This window comes from Bufo bufo, chromosome 1, assembly GCF_905171765.1.
Source record: "Bufo bufo chromosome 1, aBufBuf1.1, whole genome shotgun sequence".
NCBI classification, from domain to species: Eukaryota; Metazoa; Chordata; class Amphibia; order Anura; family Bufonidae; genus Bufo; species Bufo bufo.
The window spans coordinates 674,510,182-674,533,453 of NC_053389.1; the positions used below are offsets into that span (position 1 = coordinate 674,510,182).

The window sequence follows — 23,272 nt, forward strand, 5'->3', positions numbered from 1 at the left end:
CTGAGGTGGCCACGGTTCCCTCCATATACTGAGTAGGGCACCGGTGGCCGTGCCCCTTCCACTATTGTAGGGGTTACAGTGGTCATCAGTCTTAGGTACGTGGGCATGCCTCGTTCCGCCATTTGGATCCGGGCATGTGCTTTAGCAGCATAGGGAGAGCTTTGAGTGTCTGACAGGGGTCACCCTTTATCCTCCCTAGTTTGGGTCCGGTCAGTAGCTCTTTTACTGTGTATACTATTGTTGCTCACATACAGCCGTGACAGTGTTATTTTAAGTAATAGAATTGTAAACCTTTGTCATTGCAGCATCATGTCTATGATATAATATTCAACATCAGCTCGTGAAATGGTCACAGGGAATTTCACCATGGTGGTTGAGTTCATCCTTCTAGGACTAACAAACAGACAGGACCTGCAGATATTGCTATTTATTGTATTCCTTACATGTTACATTGTTTCTCTAATTGGTAACATAGTAATTATCTGGATCAGTAGTACAAACCCTCGACTCCACACTCCAATGTACTTCTTTTTGAGAAATCTCTCCTTTTTGGACATCTGGTATACTTCAAGTGTAGTTCCTAAGATGCTCATTAACTTCCTATCAGTGAAGAAAACCATATCTCATAATGGTTGTGTAACTCAAATGTTCATCCATATGACTCTAGGAGGGACAGAGTGTTGCCTGTTGTTATCAATGGCCTATGACCGGTATGTGGCTATATGCAGCCCCTTACATTACACTAATATCATGCATCCCACCTTATGCATTAAGATGGCGGCTGCCTCTTGGGTTGGAGGTGTAATAAACTCAGTAATAAACTTAGTGTATACATTACAACTACCTTTTTGTGGGGTCAATGTAGTGGACCATTTTTTCTGTGAGGTTCCTGCATTGCTAGAGCTGGCTTGTGCAGATACATATCCTAATAAGACCGTCCTTTTCTTTTGTGCTATAGTGATAACAGGCATCCCGTTTGCTGTCATCTTTTTTACGTACATCAAAATAATTTCCAGCATAATGAAGATTCGAACAACCAGCGGAAAGAGAAAAGCCTTTTCCACTTGTGTGTCACATGTTATTGTGGTGGCATTATTTTATGGCACTACTTTATTCATCTATTTGAGACCCGGGAAGATTCATGTTTTGAGCCAAGATAAAATGGCCACCTTGTTCTACAGTATTATAATCCCAATGCTAAATCCTCTGATTTACACTTTAAGAAACAAAGATGTACAATTAGCACTGATAGAAACCACAGGAAAGAAGATTGTGTTATGGCACAAGTGATGATTTCATCTTATCTGCCCGGTCAACAACCACTTTGACAAGGGCCAACACAATCCCAAAGCATGATGGATCCATCCACATGCTTAAAAGGAACCTATCACACTGAACAGGGTGTCTGCGCTGCAAGCAGCATGTTATAGAGTAGGAGGAGCTGAGCAAATTGATATATAGGTTTGTGAGAAAAGATTCAGTAAAAGTTGTATTTCATTCATTTGAGCTCCTGCTCATTCTGGGCTTCGAAGTGGACAAGGTGGTCCTATCAGTGATTGACAGCACTTTCTGCTTGCACTTTTACAGAAGAAAGGCTGTCAGTCACTGATAGGACCCCCTCCCAGAATGAGCACGGATATAAATGAATAAACTACGGGTTATATTAAATCTTTTCTCTTGAGACTATATACCAATCTGCTCGGCTCTTCTAGCTCTAAAACATTCTGTCTGTACCATAAATTGCATTTTCATGGTGACAGTGCAGTGTCCCTCTCCGTGCTAGAAGTGCTAAACCTTTTATAATGTCATGTCATACTAGTGTCAATTTTGTCTGTAATAGCTGCAAATTCCTTACAACAGGCTGGTCACCTGCACTACCCTTCAGTCACCATTAGGTGGTGCCATAATATCAGTCACAGGAAGTGAGGTGAGGAACAGGTCAGTCACAGGAAGTGAGATGAGAGGTTAGTGGAGGAGAGGGGAGAAGTGTAGCATGTAGCTGTTGATTTATGCCTCCTGGGCACTCTCCAGTAGGGCAATATAGAGAGGGAATCAAGGTCAAGGTTACTGGATCCTTTCTGTAGATCCACTGTACAGCCAGTAGCGAAGTGGACTTTTGTGTGTTAAGGCAACTTGTCCAAAGAACAGAGCAGAAGACTGATGCCTGCCGCTATGGAGACCACCCTGTTGGTTGCAAAGTTCGGATCAAGGTCCAAGTACCTAAAGCGTGGTTTATTGGAGGGAGGCCATAGCTAAGGAAAGTATTTCTCTCATACAAGCCAAACCAAAGCCTGTTTAAACCAGCCCTACCAAGCCTGTTGTTGGGATTTGCAGCTCTGCCATCTTATTTTATACCAAAGCACTACTACTGGATTATAACTACCTCAAAGCAATTGCTCGAGTAAAGTTCCAGTTTGTTCAGCAAATTCTGACTCTCTCCTTATTCGTCACTATCCCTCATTGCACCTTACAGTGCTGGCGTCATGAACACCAGGGACCCTGCCTACACAGCACCTTAAAAACCACACCACCAAGGGCACCTAAACCTCCATCTGGAGAGTTTCCCTGAATAACAGAGTGTGCCCCGAAGGGACTGGTGCTGTCCTTCCATTCACTGCACGCTGGCCCAGGGAGCTCTACAGAAGTATTAAAAACTACTACTACCTCCATCGGCCTACCGTAACTCACATATTGCCCCTGCGACCCATTCGCTTCATAAAGTTGGCGCCACAAACAGGATTTCAAAATCCTCTGTGCCTTGTGTGAACAGGATCTAAATCCCCTGTCCCTTATGCAAAAAGATCAAAATCCTATGTGCCGTATGAGAGACTTAACATGTGATTCAACCCATTACTAAAAGTGGAATATATGTGCCTTTATTGAGTTGAAAAAATGTTTATGTGGCTTGAAAACTGCATGGGGATATTGTACAAGATCCCTAATACAAAATTGCATTGTCAGAAGTTGAAAAATCGAAGATTTTTGTGTCACTACCACTGCAACAGGTTCCCTTTAATGGTTGGACAGTTGTTCTTTTCATGAAAATCTGTGCCCTTTTTATTCCAAACATAGCCTTGCTTATTTTAACTAAAGACTTATATTTTAACCTCATCAATCCACTGTACTGGTTTCCAAAATACATCAAGCTTGTTAAGATGTTCTTTTGCAAACTTCTAACGCTGACTCTTCAATGAGGGCTATATTTGTGTAGGTGTCCCTGAACAGTGGAACAATGTACCACAACTCCAGATTCTGCTAAATCTTCCTGAAGGTCTTTTTCAATGAACAGGGGTTTTTGATTTGCCTTTCTAGCAATCCTATGAGCAGCTGTCTCTGAAATTTTTCGTAGTCTCCCAGACATTCTCTTGACCTCCATTGTTCTTGTTTATTGCCATTTCTAAATTAATTTACTGGTACATTTCAAACTCTAATTTTGCCCAAGCAGAAGGTTTTACCATGCAGGGTGCCCAAACATTTGATTCAGACTCTTTTCCCTTTTGGTTATATTGAAAATGTAAAAGATTAAAATAAAAAATGTATTTTGCTTAAAATACAAAGGGAATGCGTCATCTTTAACTTTATGCCTTTTGGGGATCATTTCATCTTCAACTTGCTTAATTGTTCACATAGTAACAGTAATCATGACAAGGGGTACCCAAACTTTTGCATGCCACTGTGTGTGTGAGTAGATAGCCTCTATAGGTTTCGTCAAGCTAAAAGTGACAGGTCAACATGCCCTTTTCCCCGCCCACTCCTAAATACATGCCCTTTTCCCCGCCCAAACCATGCCTAAATACTGCCCCAAACCACGCCTAAACACCGCCCATTTAACGCCCCTTATTCTGTTATATCTGATATTAAGTCAGTAATTCAATTAAGTTTTAATATCTTTAAAAATAAAATTATATTAAGCTTGTATTTATTAAGGCGTATGTGATTTAAGCAAAATATTTGATCACCGCATCTAAAGCAGATATGTAGCATTTATAAATATTAACAATAGCTAATTGCAGCACCCAACTTTCCTGGGTGCCGATAACATGTTGAAGAAATGTACAGACATGTCTTAAGACGTACAGTCAGTAATTCAGATGTCTTAAGATGCTATTTAGGATCGCCAGCCGTGGCACCCAACTTTCCCGAGTGCTTATTCTGTCTTCCCATTTTGTCCTATTTTATAGCCGCATCTATCACAGATATTCAACATATCTATCTAACACAGAGATGTATCTTTTTAAAATATTAACAATAACTAATTGCAGCACCCAACTTCCCCGGGTGTCGATAACACGTATCTATCTTTCTAATACGCCGTCCGTCCATCAATTTGTACAAACACGTACCAAATTTAGAAGTCTACAATGTTTGTACATGTGTTGCGGGAAGTCAAAGCCCACAGCGATAGTAAGCCTAATGGACGAGCAGCTGCGACAATAGCAAACAGTTGTCAAAACATATATCTATCATCTATCTATCTTTTTATCAGGCTATTAAAATTCTATTATTAATCTCTTCTAGGAATCTTATAAAAACCTAAGCTATCCATCCAATCTATCTATCTCATAATTGTGAAGCGCCTCAGGGTATGTTCAGACATGATGAAGACATGTTCGGACATGTCCTAAGACGTTATTTAAGAGAGGTGAAAACATTTTGTCTCATTAGAAAATTTGCTTTGTTACGAAATTATGTTTAATAAAAATCAAAGACGTACGTGATTTAAGCAAAATGTCTTTATTTACGACGGATCACGGTACATTTTTCAATAACTCAGTAGGGTAGACATGTTTTTGCGTAATTACAGTAACGTATACATAATTGTTTCATGTGCTTTGTTACAAAGATACATACAGGACTGTCATTTCTCCTAAAATCACTCGTAAATATTTTTAATACTGTCACGGTTGGGAGTGGGGGAAACCCCCCATGTACAATGTAAAGGGATAAAAGATAGCTGCTAGGCCAAGAAGTCAGGAAAAGGGAAGCAGGTCACCTCCTATAGCGTCCCTAAACCTTTCCCTAACTCCTCACCTATGAGCGGACCCTGATGGTAGGGCGGCTCATACCCTGGATACCTGAGACCCTGAGTCGCCCTGATAATCCCTCAGATAGGATCAGGGGGGAGACGTCCTGTTCATCCAAGACATGGAAGAACAAGAGTCTTTAAAGACCTAAAAGCAGGGAAAAGGAGAGACCATACACAAAAAGAGGATCGGCAGGTAAGAACACAAGACAACACACTTACCTGCCGAAGTCTCCACGACTGGAACCCATGCAAACGTACAGGAACCCTAACACCAAACAGGATGCCGCACCAGCAACTCACACAGGTATCCAGCACACCAGACTTTGCCAGGACCCCCATGCCGCAAGGTTCATGGCAGTGCTGCATAGGGGCTTGTGGTTCACCCCTCCGGGAAACCAACCCACTTCGAGAAGACACAACGCACAGGGAAAATGTCTTACATACATGCAGGGACAAACACCAACAACAACCCAGACATGTAACAACAATCAAGACGTACAACACACCCTGAACATAAACCCACACCTAACATACAACAAGTGAGGTAGGGTATAAGGAGCATACAAAAGGAAGACAATTTATGTCCAACAAGGAGGCCCTCAAGGACTAGGCAAGTTCACACAGGAAAGGAGCAGAGCTCCATCACCAAACAAGGCTGGAGTACCACTGACTCCAGTCAGGAAGCCACAGGTAATATCCACATAGTGGCCACACCCAGGACACACCTAAATCCCCACTAGCTAGAGGATTAACCCCTCACTCACCAAATCGCAGGGAGACGCACCTTAAAGGGGAAACTCACGTGCAAACCGAAAACAACACGTTGCCACCAGCAACCAGTCTGCACAGCAACCGCGTCACGGTCAAACAACAATCTGACCATGACAAATACATTTTCAAAAGACATTCCTTTAGCGATACAATTTAAGATATAGATTAAGTAATGGCCACAGACCGAACTAGCGGTGTCCTTTATTTGTCTGTTTTGATACCTTATAATCTTAGAATATTTAGATAAAAAATTCATAAATTCACCAGGAAATATTTCATTTGCGGCTGATAACTATAAAAAAAAAAAGATACATCATTCGGGTATAATATAATTAAAATCCAGTGCTTTCCTGTCACGGCCACGGTTTTGGCCGTGACTCCTTGGGAGCCGCATACAATTGCCCGCGGTTTGGGTTGTTGTTTCAACCGCAGCTTGAGGCTTGATGTTGTATGCCTCAAGTGCGGTTGCCGCGGACAACAGGTATGTGTGCGGTCCCTTTGGAGTTTGTGTGCGTGTATGTATGCACTGTCGTTTGTCTGTGTGCACTTTGTGTAGTGTGTGGTGTGCACGGACACCTTTCCTGCACTGTGGTTGTCCGTGGCAACGTTTGTCGTTGTGTACATGTGGTGGCAGTGTCCCGGCCTTGGGGCTGACTCCCAGGACACGGTTGCCACCCATGTCGTTGCCTGCGGCAACAACCACAGTGTGTTTGTTGTGTTGGACACTTCCCTTTTAAGTTGGTGTTTTCCCTTTCCTGGGGTGCTGGAAGGGTTAACTCCCTTCCCAGTGTGTGTGATGTCACTGGGTGTGGCCTCTTAGGCCTATAAAGCCTCTCACTTTGGCATGGCTCATTAGGTTGCTTCAGTCATGCTTTGCTGTTGCAGCCTCCTGTGATTTCCATCTTCTTGTAAGGGCCACCCTTCCGGTCATAAGTTCTAATACCGTGATGTGTTGTTGATGTCTTGTGTCTTTGGTTTTTGTGCAGCTATGGATGTCCTGGTCCCTGTGTGTCTTCATGTGTGTGCTGTTTACCTTTGTCTGTGTGGACAGCCTTTCCTTAGCACGGGTTCCAGTCAGCAAGGCTGAGACAGGTTTGTGTGGAACTGTTTGGTTCACCTGTCTTATCCACAGGGCCGTCTTTAATATTGATTAGACCCTGGGTAAGAATTTACTTGGGCCCCCTGGATCCCCCCCCCCCCCCCCCCCGCACTTTGCTGTACTTGCTATACAGCAGCACTTACCTGTCACGTCCAGGGCCTCCAGGTGACGTCTCCTCTCTGTCATCATCTTCTCCACTCGGTCTGGACAACTTCTCTCAGCCGCCTCGTCTCTGCAGAGTGTGACACACAGACATCTTAGCTTCCTCACATTCTATCATTATCCCCCAACTGGAGTCCCCACAGTGTTATCCTGCTGCTTGCTGTACCCCCCCCCCCAGGGGTGTAGCTATAGGGGGTGCAGAGGTAGCAGTCGCTACCGGGACCAGGAGCCTGAAGGGGCCCAAAGACCCTTGTGCCGCATAAGAAGACACACAAAGCACTGAGGGAAGGGAAGGGGGGCCCAAGCTAAACTCTTGCACCGGAGCCCACAAGCCTTTAGTTACGCCCCTGCCCCCCCCCCAATACCCCCAAATACTATCCTGAAGAAACATTACTGCCCCCCATAGTAATAGTGCTCCTCATAGTCCCACCAATAGTAATTCCCTTCTAGAATGCCCCCATTATTAACACTGCCCCAACCGTGATAACGCTCCTCAACAATGCCCCCATTATTAGAAGAGCCCTCCCATATTAATAATGCCCTCACAGAGCCCCCAGTAGAAATAAGGCCCCCTATTGTTCCCCCAGTGGTAATAAAGCTCCTACAGACCCCTCAGTAGTAATAAGGCCCCCATAGTGCGCTTAGTAGAAAAAAGGCGGATCTATAAGACCCTCCTATAGAGCCCCCAGTAGTAATAAGACCGCCTATAATGTCCCCTGGATGTGCAGTGCCCCCTGCAGTTATAATCCTCCCTCCACCATACAGTCCCATGTAAATAACATCACCTCCTCCCCAGCCGCCTCCAACGCACAGTCCCATGTAAACATCACCCCCTAAGGCTACTTTCACACTTGCGTTCGTGCGGATCTGTCCTGTACTTGTACAGGACGGATCCGCACCGATAATACAAACTAATACATCCGTTCAGGACCGATTCGTTTGTATTCGATTTGAATTTCTAAGTCCCAATACGGATCCGTCCTGACTTACATTGAAAGTCAATGGGGGACGGATCCGTTTACAATTGCACCATTTTGTGTCAATGCAAAGGGATCCGTCCCCATTTACTTACATTGTAAGTCAGGACGGATCCGTTTGGCTCCGCACGGCCATGCGGACACAAAAACGCTGCTTGCAGCATTTTGGGGTCCGCCTCCACAACGGAACGGGGTGACGTACGGAGCCGAACGAATGCATTCTGAATGGATCCGCATCCATTCAGAATGCATTGGGGTTAAACTGATGCATTTGGGGCTGCTTGTGAGAGACCTGAAAAGGATCTTACAAGCGGATCCCCAAACACAAGTGTGAACGTAGCCTAAACATTAAGTACCATGTACATACACATCATTCCCCCCCACCATCCACATTCAACATACAGTCCCATGTAAATAACATTATTTCCTCCCCCAGCCACCTCAAGCACACAGTTCCATGTCAATAACATCCCTCCCTTCAGCCCTAACATACATCCTAGTTAAATAACTACAACTCCCAGCATTGCTCTGCCTCTCCCTTCACTTACCTCTCCTCATGTACAGACATCAGCATTAGGCTCCTTCTCCTTTTCACTCCGGTCCAATCCTGCACTAGTCACATGATGGTGACATCATCCAGGTCATCCTATCACAGCCTGTTTTGCTGATCACATGACTTGTGATGTCACCACAGGTCCTTCACCTCTTCCCAGACAGTGTATATTAGATTCAATTGTATTGCCGTTCTGTGTACGGCAATACAGTTGTATCTAGCAGGCAGGCAGGACATTCGGGGCCTGGGACAAAACATCAGGGGCCCAGGCCCCGAATGTTTTAACCTAGTGAATGGGAGTCGGGAAACAGAGCTCCCTTGGGCCCCCAGGAGCAACTGGGCCCGGGGCAGCTGCCCCTTTTGCCCTGCGGCAAAGACGGCCCTGCTTATCCATAGTCCTGTTTATGTACCCCCTTCTTTATGCTGCTTGTCCAGTGAGACTCCTGCTCCTCCGTGCCTAGGAGGAGTGGGTTGTCTTACCCTGCTCCTTAGCCCAGGGACCGGTCGGAGGGTAAGTCAGGGATCCGAGGTTCCTGTGCATGGGTCCTCCTACCATCAAGGTCGGCCCATGCAGGTAGGAGACAGGGTCAGCGTTAGGGACGCAACAGGAGGTGACCTGCTCCCTGATTCTGTGTTCCTGGCGAGTAGCGACTGGACATCTTCTGTCACCGCACGGCTGAGGATTTCCCCCATCCTCAGCCGTGACATTTCCCCGCTGATATGAATTGTCCGTATTTACAATATAGACCGCTGGACGGTCAATTATTTTATTTTTTGGTAATAAATCGCATGGAAATACACCTTTAAATATGCAGCGGGCATGAAAGTCGGCTTTGATAACGCAGGTAATTTCATCAATATTCTTTTTTTTTTAAATCATATACCTCCCTTCTATTGTTTATTTCAATAATATTTTCATGAACGGATGGAATACTCAATCATATTAATAGTGTTTAGCACAGGCTCAGCAAATCTAATTTCAGCTCTAATATTTCCAGTTTGCACTAGAGACAAATGTCCGCCAGGTTCTTGATCCAGCGACAAATCAAAAGCGAATAAAGTGCACCGGTTCAAAAACTCTGACCGATCCACGGATAAAGCGTTGTCAGCCTTGTGCTTCTCCGAAATATGTACTAGCGACATATGTTCACGAACAGCCAAATCGTCTTGAAAATTAGTTTGAAACGGTTTTGCGGGTATCTGTTGTCCATCCAAATATAAGGCGGCATAATTCACATTATAGTGATTGAAGCACAAAGGATTTCTTTGGAAGTTCCCGGAAAATGATTCGTTGTCCACAAACGCTAGTATTACTGTTTTTGGGATGTTTCCCAGAAAAAGATTCTCATGTTTAGCCATGCGAATACTGGCGGGAACGCTCTTTACTTTAAGCGACGCGCGATCGACCGAGTACTTTGCATTAGCGGTTAACAGAGCGCGACTGTGTCCGATTCTCACTGCAGGCGATATTTTAACTCTTTTGACAAACAACGAAGCGTGCTGTATTTTGACTTCAAAATGGGTTGCCTTGGCAGACATAAGACAGAAGTAATGTTTGTTTCTGGTCAACTTTATCTTTAGATCTAGGCCGTTCAGTATTAACTTTGGCTGATAAAATATATCGGCGTAAATGGGTCCCATTAATTCTACACTTCTGGAGCAAGCCGTATACTGAGCTCTCTTGGCGAAACCGACATTACGGCCGTCGAGAGCCCAGTCATCATGATAACTCTGCGGTATCTTTATAGAATAAGCCGGCTGTAAATTGGGCCGCTAAAGTTTTTCAACTATGATTAGGGATTCTATATACGCTCTATACGTATAAAGGTTGTCACTTCTTGAAATCAATATGTCGCCGAGCGTTATGTCCAATTAATTAAAAAGGCTGGCAATAGGGAAGTTAATAAGGGCGACATGGGATCAGTCGGGTATGGGTGTGTTATCCGGGCTAATGATTCTGCAAACAATGTGTAACAGTTATTTAGGTCGTAATAATATTCACCGCTGCCCGAGATGAAGAACTCCAAAGGCACGTTGTCGGCAATGGCCACTATCGGTTGTACCTCTACATAAAGCGATTTTTCAATACTTGTTTGCGTGGGCGGTATTTGAAAGATATCCAACTCTGATTTAGTGTGCTCGGCAGATGCGTCATGAACAAAAGCCATAGTTGTTAATTAGAAGATGTCGCTTGGTGAACGGCTTCTTGTTTGCTGGCGGCGACGTCTCTTAGTCGACTCTACTTTATTCATAAAAGGGGGTAGGACAACGCCATTGCCATTTCTTTTCCGCATTTCTCCCCCGAATTTGCATGACGCCAGAGCCTTCCTGTCCTTGCGTAGGTCTATTTATTCAATCCACACCTTTCTTGAATAGGGGAACGACCCGACGGAATAGACCCCAAAATAACCCAGCGAGGCCAGAACCGTGCATGAATTCTGCACCGTGAAAGCCATCCAAACCATGACCGGCTTGCTCTATGTAATAATGTATATACACATCCGGGTCGCCGTACACTCTCTGGGACAACATTTTAATGCGCCGTCACAGCGCAAGGTCTAAAGTGTAATCGCACGATACTTATCCCGTATTTGAATTTAACAGGTTTAGCTTGATCCGTGAGTATCGATATTGTAATGATATCAAAGTGTTGTTTGCAGAGAGGTATATAGTCAGGCCTGTTATACTTTTGCGTGACTATTTTGCCATTTTTACCACTTAACTCCACAGTTCTTAAAGTGTTTCTGTCACCTGAAAAATGGATATTAAGCTGGCTGACCTTAGCGATGTGCTAATGTCAGTTGAACATAACTATATTAGTGACATCTCCCTGCCTGAAGCCATTACTGAGAAAAACAAACTTTTATTATCTGCTAATTAGCCTCTAGGAGCAGGTGCAATGCCCCGCCTGGTAATATAGGCTAATTAGCATATTATAAAAGTTTGTTTTTGCTCTTTTTGCCCACCTATTTTTACGCCCTTCTTCTCTTGATTGACAGGGCCAGGGCAGCGCTGCTCTCCTGTCGCCGGCCATGTCCACTGCGAAAATCCCGTGCCTGCACCGTTCCGTTCAGTATTTGGGGCAGGCGCAGTGAGGGAAGGGCGCTCCGCATCTGCTGGCTTCCTCACTGCGCCTGCGCTGATTATGTCAGAGTGCTCCCGGGAGAGAAGACAGACGGCATCGCCGAGAAGAAGGAGGAGATTTGAGTGATGTCGCTGGATCCTTCTATGTGGTAAGTATATTCCTTGTTGCCCAGCTCTTTATTCTCACTTATACCACCAATGATCAAGGGGGAAAATAATAAACTATATTTTAGAAAAATAAATAAAAAATACTAATAATTAATATATTTATAAACACTATATCACGAACGAATCAAATTAATTTGGCCACCAGATTATATATATACAGTTGCAAGAAAAAGTATGTGAACCCTTTGGAATTATATGGATTTCTGCACAAATTGGTCATAAAATGTGATCTGATCTTCATCTAAGTCACAACAATAGACAATCACAGTCTGCTTAAACTAATAACACACAAAGAATGAAATGTTACCATGTTTTTATTGAACACACCATGTAAACATTCACAGTGCAGGTGGGAAAAGTATGTGAACCCCTAGACTAATGACATCTCCAAGAGCTAATTGGAATGAGGTGTCAGCCAACTGGAGTCCAATCAATGAGATGAGATTGGAGGTGTTGGTTACAGCTGCCCTGCCCTATAAAAATCGCATTTTATGACCAATTTGTGCAGAAATCTATATCATTCCAAAGGGTTCACATACTTTTTCTTGCAACTAAATATATATATATATATATATATATATATATATATAACACACAAACAAAAATTCAGACAGCAGCACTAGTCCAATAAACCACGGGGGCAAAATCCTGCAAGCCGCAGGCTCAACAGCTAGTTAGATGATATATATCTAAAAGATGAGGCAGCACTCCAGTTAATATAGTGAAAAACGGTGGACCCTCTGCAACGTTTCAACCGATCAATGCAGTCTTTATCAAGCATATAAAATGGTGTCTCACAAGGGTATATATACCCAGAATACGTAGCAGCAAATTAAGTGACAATCAGATAATCGATAATACAATAATAAAAAAGAGTGTTAAAATCCATAAAAAATTGTTATGTAGTAACTAGGGATGAGCGAACCCGAACTGTATAGTTCAGGTTCGTACCGAATTTTGGGGTGTCCGTGACACGGACCCGAACCCGAACATTTTCGTAAAAGTCCGTGTTCGGGTTCGGTATTCGGCGCTTTCTTGGCGCTTTTTGAAAGGCTGCAAAGCAGCCAATCAACAAGCGTCATACTACTTGGCCCAAGAGGCCATCACAGCCTTGCCTACTATTGGCATGGCTGTGATTGGCCAGTGCAGCATGTGACCCAGCCTCTATTTAAGCTGGAGTCACGTAGCGCCGCACGTCACTCTGCTATGATCAGTGTAGGGAGAGGTTGCAGCTGCGACGTTAGGGCGAGATTAGGCAGATTAACTCCTCCAAAAGACTTCATTCTGTGATCGATCTGCAGCTGTGGATCATTGAAGTGCTATTATTGACTTGCTCACTTTTTTGAGGCTGCCCAGAGCGTTTTTAGATCACTTTTTTTCTGGGGTGATCGGCGGCCATTTTGTGACTTGTGGTGCGCCAGCACAAGCTATCACCAAGTGTATTTAACCATCGATAGTGTGGTTATTTTGTGCTATATCCTACATCAGCTGCAGGCTGAGCCTGTGTCACCGAAGTGCATTTAACCACCTCCGGACCGCCTAACGCAGGATCGCGTTCCGGAGGTGGCAGCCCTGCGCAGAGTCACGCATATATGCGTCATCTCGCGAGACGCGAGATTTCCTGTGAACGCGCGCACACAGGCGCGCGCGCTCACAGGAACGGAAGGTAAGAGAGTTGATCTCCAGCCTGCCAGCGGCGATCGTTCGCTGGCAGGCTGGAGATGTGTTTTTTTTAACCCCTAACAGGTATATTAGACGCTGTTTTGATAACAGCGTCTAATATACCTGCTACCTGGTCCTCTGGTGGTCCCCTTTGTTTGGATCGACCACCAGAGGACACAGGTAGCTCAGTAAAGTAGCACCAAGCACCACTACACTACACTACACCCCCCCCCGTCACTTATTAACCCCTTATTAGCCCCTGATCACCCCTGATCACCCCATATAGACTCCCTGATCACCCCCCTGTCATTGATTACCCCCCTGTCATTGATCAACCCCCTGTAAAGCTCCATTCAGACGTCCGCATGATTTTTACGGATCCACTGATAGATGGATCGGATCCGCAAAACGCATCCGGACGTCTGAATGAAGCCTTACAGGGGCGTGATCAATGACTGTGGGGATCACCCCATATAGACTCCCTGATCACCCCCCTGTCATTGATTACCCCCCTGTCATTGATTACCCCCCTGTAAAGCTCCATTCAGACGTCCGCATGATTTTTACGGATCCACTGATAGATAGATCGGATCCGCAAAACGCATCCGGACGTCTGAATGAAGCCTTACAGGGGCATGATCAATGACTGTGGTGATCACCCCATATAGACTCCCTGATCACCCCCCTGTAAAGCTCCATTCAGATGTCCGCATGATTTTTACGGATGCACTGATAGATGGATCGGATCCGCAAAACGCATCCGGACGTCTGAATGAAGACTTACAGGGGCATGATCAATGACTGTGGTGATCACCCCATATAGACTCCCTGATCACCCCCCTGTAAAGCTCCATTCAGATGTCCGCATGATTTTTACGGATGCACTGATAGATGGATTGGATCCGCAAAACGCATCCGGACGTCTGAATGAAGCCTTACAGGGGCATGATCAATGACTGTGGTGATCACCCCATATAGACTCCCTGATCACCCCCCTGTAAAGCTCCATTCAGATGTCCGCATGATTTTTACGGATGCACTGATAGATGGATTGGATCCGCAAAACGCATCCGGACGTCTGAATGAAGCCTTACAGGGGCATGATCAATGACTGTGGTGATCACCCCATATAGACTCCCTGATCACCCCCCTGTAAAGCTCCATTCAGATGTCCGCATGATTTTTACGGATGCACTGATAGATGGATCGGATCCGCAAAACGCATCCGGACGTCTGAATGAAGCCTTACAGGGGCATGATCAATGACTGTGGTGATCACCCCCCTGTCATTGATTACCCCCCTGTAAAGCTCCATTCAGATGTCCGCATGATTTTTACGGATGCACTGATAGATGGATCGGATCCGCAAAACGCATACGGACGTCTGAATGAAGCCTTACAGGGGCGTGATCAATGACTGTGGTTATCACCCCATATAGACTCCCTGATCACCCCCCTGTCATTGATTACACCCCTGTCATTGATCAACCCCCTGTAAAGCTCCATTCAGATGTCCGCATGATTTTTACGGATCCACTGATAGATGGATCGGATCCGCAAAACGCATCCGGACGTCTGAATGAAGCCTTACAGGGGCGTGATCAATGACTGTGGTGATCACCCCATATAGACTCCCTGATCACCCCCCTGTCATTGATTACCCCCCTGTAAAGCTCCATTCAGACGTCCGCATGATTTTTACGGATGCACTGATAGATGGATCGGATCCGCAAAACGCATACGGACGTCTGAATGAAGCCTTACACGGGCGTGATCAATGACTGTGGTTATCACCCCATATAGACTCCCTGATCACCCCCCTGTCATTGATCACCCCCCTGTCATTGATCACCCCCCCTGTCATTGATCACCCCCCTGTCATTGATCACCCCTCTGTAAAGCTCCATTCAGACATTTTTTTGGCCCAAGTTAGCGGAATTATTATTTTTTTTTTCTTACAAAGTCTCATATTCCACTAACTTGTGTCAAAAAATAAAATCTCACATGAACTCACCATACCCCTCACGGAAACCAAATGCGTAAAATTTTTTAGACATTTATATTCCAGACTTCTTCTCACGCTTTAGGGCCCCTAGAATGCCAGGGCAGTATAAATACCCCACATGTGACCCCATTTCGGAAAGAAGACACCCCCAGGTATTCCGTGAGGGGCATATTGAGTCCATGAAAGATTGAAATTTTTTTCCCAAGTTAGCGGAACGGGAGACTTTGTGAGAAAAAAATAAAAAATATCAATTTCCGCTAACTTGTGCCCAAAAAAAAAAATTTCTATGAACTCGCCATGCCCCTCATTGAATACCTTGGGGTGTCTTCTTTCCAAAATGGGGTCACATGTGGGGTATTTATACTGCCCTGGCATTCTAGGGGCCCCAAAGCGTGAGAAGAAGTCTGGTATCCAAATGTCTAAAAATGCCCTCCTAAAAGGAATTTGGGCACCTTTGCGCATCTAGGCTGCAAAAAAGTGTCACACATCTGGTATCGCCGTACTCAGGAGAAGTTGGGGAATGTGTTTTGGGGTGTCATTTTACATATACCCATGCTGGGTGAGAGAAATATCTTGGTCAAATGCCAACTTTGTATAAAAAAATGGGAAAAGTTGTCTTTTGCCAAGATATTTATCTCACCCAGCATGGGTATATGTAAAAAGACACCCCAAAACACATTCCTCAACTTCTCCTGAATACAGAGATACCAGATGTGTGACCCTTTTTCGCAGCCTAGGTGGGCAAAGGGGCCCATATTCCAAAGAGCACCTTTCGGATTTCACAGGTCATTTTTTACAGAATTTGATTTCAAACTCCTTACCACACATTTGGGCCCTTAGAATGCCAGGGCAGTATAACTACCCCACAAGTGACCCCATTTTGGAAAGAAGAGACCCCAAGGTATTTCGTGATGGGCATAGTGAGTTCATAGAAGTTTTTATTTTTTGTCACAAGTTAGTGGAATATGAGACTTTGTAAGAAAAAAATAAAAAATAAATCATCATTTTCCGCTAACTTTTGACAAAAAATAAAAAGTTTTATGAACTCACTATGCCCATCAGCGAATACCTTAGGGTGTGTACTTTCCGAAATGGGGTCATTTGTGGGGTGTTTGTACTGTCTGGCCATTGTAGAACCTCAGGAAACATGACAGGTGCTCAGAAAGTCAGAGCTGCTTCAAAAAGCGGAAATTCACATTTTTGTACCATAGTTTGTAAACGCTATAACTTTTACCCAAACCATTTTTTTTTTACCCAAACATTTTTTTTTTATCAAAGACATGTAGAACTATAAATTTAGAGCAAAATTTCTATATGGATCTCGTTTTTTTTGCAAAATTTTACAACTGAAAGTGAAAAATGTCATTTTTTTGCAAAAAAATCGCTAAATTTCGATTAATAACAAAAAAAGTAAAAATGTCAGCAGCAATGAAATACCACCAAATGAAAGCTCTATTAGTGAGAAGAAAAGGAGGTAAAATTAATTTGGGTGGTAAGTTGCATGACCGAGCAATAAACGGTGAAAGTAGTGTAGGTCAGAAGTGTAAAAAGTCTTTCAGGGTGTTTAAGCACTGGGGGCTGAAGTGGTTAACCATCAACAGTCTGGTTATTTTTTGGCCATATACTACATCAGCTGCAGGCTGAGCCTGTGTCACCCAAGTGCATTTAACCATCAACAGTCTGATTATTTTTTGGCCATATACTACATCTGGTGCAGGCTGAGCCTGTGTCACCCAAGTGCATTTAACCATCAACAGTCTGATTATTTTTTGGCCATATACTACATCTGGTGCAGGCTGAGCCTGTGTCACCCAAGTGCATTTAACCATCAACAGTCTGATTATTTTTTGGCCATATACTACATCTGGTGCAGGCTGAGCCTGTGTCACCCAAGTGCATTTAACCATCAACAGTGTGGTTATTTTTTGGCCATATATTACATCAGGGGCAAGTTGAGCCTGTCACCCAGCGCCTAAAAAATAGACCTGACATTTCTATTCAACCAAATCTGTACTGTTTTAGCTGGTCAAGTTATTTGTAGTGACCGTAAAAGCACACTTTTTTTTCTGGGTTGAAAAACTATTCCCAAATTTGCCATTCTCAAAATAACTAGTTTCTGGTATTTGAGGCCTACTTGAAATCTATCCCAAAAAGGATATCTTACATTGAAGGTGCTGATAGTGTCATTCAGAAAAACCTAAGACACACGCTAGCGTGCAGATAGAAGTCTGATTCTGTGATTAAACCTATACCTGTCACACAGCGCAAAAAAAAACAGGCCTCACATCTCTATTTAACCAAATCTCTACTGTTTTAGCTGGTCAAGTTATTTGTAGTGACCGTAAAAGCACACTTTTTGTTCTGGGTTGAAAAACCATTCCCAAATTTGCCATTCTCCAAATAACTAGTTTCTGGTATTTGAGGCCTACTTGAAATCTATCCCAAAAAGGATATCTTACATTGAAGGTATTGATAGTGTCATTCAGAAAAACCTAAGACACACGCTACCGTGCAGATAGAAGTCTGATTCTGAGATTAAACCTTAACCTGTCACACAGTGCAAAAAAAAAACAGGTCTCACATTTCTGTACTGTTTTAGCTGCTCAAGTTATTTGTAGTGACCGTAAAAGCACACTTTTTTTTCTGGGTTGAAAAACTATTCCCAAATTTTCCATTCTCAAAATAACTAGTTTCTGGTATTTGAGTCCTACTTGAAATCTATCCCAAAAAGGATATCTTACATTGAAGGTACTGATAGTGTCATTCAGAAAAACCTAAGACACACGCTACCGTGCAGATAGAAGTCTGATTCTGAGATTAAACCTTAACCAGTCACACAGTGCAAAAAAAAAAACAGGTCTCACATTTCTATTCAATGGTCTGCCGGGTGTTCACTCCAAGGTCATGGAAGTCACGCCTGCGGCCACCCCGTTCTCCGAGGGATATGTCCTGAAATCCAGCTGAAAGCTGCAGAACATCAGTCGGAGGTCTCTCCACTACTTGCGGGCCTCTCTGGCGCCCTCTTTCCACAAGCAAAGGCTCGGCTGGTGGCTGCTGGGGTCTTTCAATGCGTCTAGGTTCTTGAGCCTCTTGCTCCTGTCCAGGCTGTCCTTGGCTGGGCTGCCCCCTGGCACGTGCTCTTCCGCGGGCTCTGGCTCGTCCACTCATCTTCTATTCCTGAGAGGATATAAACCGCTAATAAGGTCAATCTGCCACCTAGCAGCTCCGCCGTGGCACAATCACCTCAGAACTCGCACACTGGTGACTTTAGGTATCTTCACTGGTCACTTTGAGCAGAATGATGACATCCGAGTCACGGCACCAAATGTAACCCTCTTTTCCTTGCACCATCTGCGACACCTCCAGCTTTCACACTCACTCGGTCACCAGCTCCTCCAGGCATAAACTCTAAGTGGACTCTAAGGGACGACACTCAGGTCTTCTGTGGTTTAAAGCTTTATTGAGGTGGAGTGCACTTGGCTGGAGCCTGTAATACAACAGGGAAACACTGCCACTATGTGGTATACAGCCAGGTCACCAGCCCACCTATATCATAACAGGCAGTCATTATATTACATTCCCACATACATGTTACAGGATATAACAAAGCATACAGAAAAATGAACAAGAGAAAATCATTTACAAAGATATTGCAGCAGGGTGACCTGGAATACAGCATGTCTTGCAGCCATTTTAGGAAGAACACATGGCTCTCTAACTGTACATCATCTACTCAGCCTAGCATGTGCTGCAGGGTTTAAAGGCTGCTAAAAAACATACAGTCACCTCTTTACATTCTACAGAACTATTATGGGTATATATTATAACTTTTTACAATAGATAAATGAACTTTAGCTTTAGAGAACTTAGACAGAGATCCTACCTCCTTCACAGTAAATGTCTGCACTGAGGAGACCAAACCAAGTAGCAGAATACACAGGGGGCTTTCTGGAAGAGTCCACTGTAAAGACTCTGTCTGTTAAAACTTTCCTCAGTTATCTAATAGCACATTTGAAGAGGTTTATTTAGCATGTCCTGATTCTCTGCTAACAGCTTATGAATATATGGAACTATATTTAACAAGTGATCATTGCTGCAGCTCCTGTATATTGGTATGACCCTATTGCAAACCTGCAGACTGGATATTTGGTGAAACTTCATGTGGTTCATATCGACTGTACTACACCACTGACTTGGTGCCTGGGCCTAAATATGTGACAGTGGCCTGTTCCAGTGGTGGGTGACGTGATGCCTGATTCTCTGCTATGACATGAAGACAGATTCTGCGCTGACATAAGGCCAGATTCTCTGTTACGGGACCTCTCTCCTCTGCCTGGGTGCCTGGGCCTAAATGTGTGACAGTGGCCTGTTCCAGTGGTGGGTGACGTGAAGCCTGATTCTCTGCTATGACATGAAGACAGATTCTGCGCTGACATAAGGCCAGATTCTCTGTTACGGGACCTCTCTCCTCTGCCTGGGTGCCTGGGCCTAAATGTGTGACAGTGGCCTGTTCCAGTGGTGGGGGACGTGAAGCCTGATTCTCTGCTATGACATGAAGACAGATTCTGCGCTGACATAAGGCCAGATTCTCTGTTACGGGACCGCTCTCCTCTGTCTGGGTGCCGGGGCCTAAATGTGTGACAGTGGCCTGTTCCAGTGGTGGGTGACGTGAAGCCTGATTCTCTGCTATGACATGAAGACAGATTCTGCGCTGACATAAGGCCAGATTCTCTGTTACGGGACCTCTCTCCTCTGCCTGGGTGCCTGGGCCTAAATGTGTGACAGTGGCCTGTTCCAGTGGTGGGTGACGTGAAGCCTGATTCTCTGCTATGACATGAAGACAGATTCTGCGCTGACATAAGGCCAGATTCTCTGTTACGGGACCTCTCTCCTCTGTCTGGGTGCCGGGGCCTAAATGTGTGACAGTGGCCTCTTCCAGTGGTGGGTGACGTGAAGCCTGATTCTCTGCTATGACATGAAGACAGATTCTGCGCTGACATAAGGCCAGATTCTCTGTTACGGGACCTCTCTCCTCTGCCTGGGTGCCTGGGCCTAAATGTGTGACAGTGGCCTGTTCCAGTGGTGGGTGACGTGAAGCCTGATTCTCTGCTATGACATGAAGACAGATTCTGCGCTGACATAAGGCCAGATTCTCTGTTACGGGACCTCTCTCCTCTGCCTGGGTGCCTGGGCCTAAATGTGTGACAGTGGCCTGTTCCAGTGGTGGGTGACGTGATGCCTGATTCTCTGCTATGACATGAAGACAGATTCTGTGCTGACATAAGGCCAGATTCTCTGTTACGGGACCTCTCTCCTCTGCCTGGGTGCCTGGGCCTAAATGTGTGACAGTGGCCTGTTCCAGTGGTGGGTGACGTGAAGCCTGATTCTCTGCTATGACATGAAGACTGATTCTGCGCTGACATGAAGCCAGATTCTCTGCTATGGCATGAAGAGACTGATTCTCTGCTGACATGAAGCCAGATTCTTTGCTATGGCATGAAGAGACTGATTCTCTGCTGACGTGAAGCCAGATTCTCTGCTATGGGACCTCTGTACAAATGATATTGGTTCATTTTTATTTTTTTTATTTTTATTTTAATTCATTTCCCTATCCACATTTGTTTGCAGGGGATTTACCTACATGTTGCTCCCTTTTGCAGCCCTCTAGCTCTTTCCTGGGCTGTTTTACAGCCTTTTTAGTGCCCAAAAGTTCGGGTCCCTATTGACTTCAATGGGGTTCGGGACGAAGTTCGGATCGGGTTCGGATCCCGAACCCGAACATTTCCGGGAAGTTCGGCCGAACTTCTCAAACCCGAACATCCAGGTGTTCGCTCAACTCTAGTAGTAACATGTGTGGCAAAATTACAGTATCCATGATTATGTGCAAATGTGCAAAATATTGACATACATGATTCATACATACATACATACATACAATATAAAATGTGTAAATTGAACACAATAAATCACCTGTGCATCCTTAAGTGTCAGCAACAGCTGTTATAGATAAAAGAAAACTCACACAGCGGGGACAGATATGCGGCGCCAAGATCCGCATCCTCTAAGTACGACTGCGCATGTCCAGAAGCCTAGCAACCACACCTCAAACAGAGTCAAGAGACATCATCCAAGCCACATGATCGATCACATGACCAACCTCATGGCTCGTACAATCATCGCGAGACTACGCAGAGAGGAGTGCTTGGGGGTGCGGTTGTTGTCATGGACACCTCCAAGTATATCCATGAGATCAGGAGACAACTGAGTGATCAGAATGTGTATAGAGAATTGATGGGTGATCCTAGATTTGACATTGCTCGACACATCAAGAAGGTCCTTGATTTTGCTTTAAGTCGGGACATTATTGATGAGGAACTATATACCTTTTTGGTTATACAACATCTACGTACACCTGTTATTTAAGTGTTGCCAAAGATTCATAAATCTATGGTTGACCCTCCAGGTCGACCTATTGTTGCCGGTACTGGATCAATGTTTTCTAATATATCCATTTTTTTGGACCGTGTACTTCATACGTATGCCATCAGTGCCAGATCCTATATTAGGGATACAGGGGATTTCCTTGAGAAGATCTCCGGTATCACATTACCTAATGGTTGTCTTGTGGCTTCTTTTGATGTCACGAGTCTTTATACTTCTATTGATCATTCCAGGGGAGTGTCGGCAGTCCGGAAGAGTTTGGTGGATAGCCGATACTCTGTGGAGTGTCAGGATTTTTTTTATCCAACTTTTGCATCTGGTACTGAGGAACAATTATTTTTTGTTTATGGACAGTTTTTTTCTACAGTTACGAGGGACCGCCATGGGGTCAAATGTGGCGCCCACATACGCAAATGTCTTCATGGCGGCCCTCGAGGAGGACCATGTCTATGGATCCCACCACTTCAGTCATGTACTGGGGTGGTGGCGGTACATAGACAATGTCTTCCTGATTTGGCAGGGTGATTCTAAATCTTTGGAATTATTCCATACTTTTTTGAACCAAATGGATCCTGATATCTCATTTACTCTGACACATTCTGATACACAAGTACAATTTTTGGATACCATGGTTTCAGTTGTGGGCAACAAACTATCTACTGATATTTTTACTAAACCAACGGATTGTAACACAATAGTTGTCACCCTAGATCCACTATTGATTCATTGCCATACAGCCAGCTACTTAGGGTCAAAAGGATAGTGCAGGATCCTGATAAATTACCTACTCGTTATGCTCTGATGGTGCGTAAATTTCGACAGAGAGGATATCCCTCTCGGGTGATTCATAAACATCTAGACAAGGTTAGGTATCCACAACAGACTAAAACTGATGTTACATCCAAGCTGTTCGGATTCCTATTATATGGACCTATTCTGAAAAGAGTGGAACAGTTGCTAAGATCATTCGTAAACATTGGTCAATCCTGAAGAGTAATTTTCCACAGATTAAAGCTTTCTCTGTACCCCCTCTTTTATCTCATAGACGCCCTGCCAATTTGCGAGATAAATTGGTACGGGCTGATATTCCTACTAAGGGTTTGGTGCAGACTTATATTGGAAACAAATATTAATGATGAGGACGTTTAAAATGGAGCAAAATAACAAAATATTTTATTAGTGCTACTAATGAAAAGGGGTGAAACCTATATGGTATTAATAAGACTAAACCGTCTATCCAACTTTATGTATTCTCATATATTAATAATGACACTACCTAAAATGATATATAGGAGGCCTATTTAAATAACATGCAGGGATAGAC

At 44.3% G+C, this 23,272-nt stretch overlaps 1 protein-coding gene across 1 annotated transcript in view; it reads left to right on the forward strand.

The window, feature by feature from the left end:
- Positions 1–345: 345 nt before the first annotated feature.
- Positions 346–23,272, forward strand: part of LOC120986665 (putative olfactory receptor 2B8) — a 32,228-nt gene continuing 9,301 nt past the window's right edge. Inside the window, exons 1-2 of the mRNA XM_040415337.1 lie at positions 346–1,248; positions 4,334–4,363. Coding sequence (XP_040271271.1) covers positions 346–1,248; positions 4,334–4,363 — 933 coding nt within the window. The remainder of the gene's footprint in view (positions 1,249–4,333; positions 4,364–23,272) is intronic.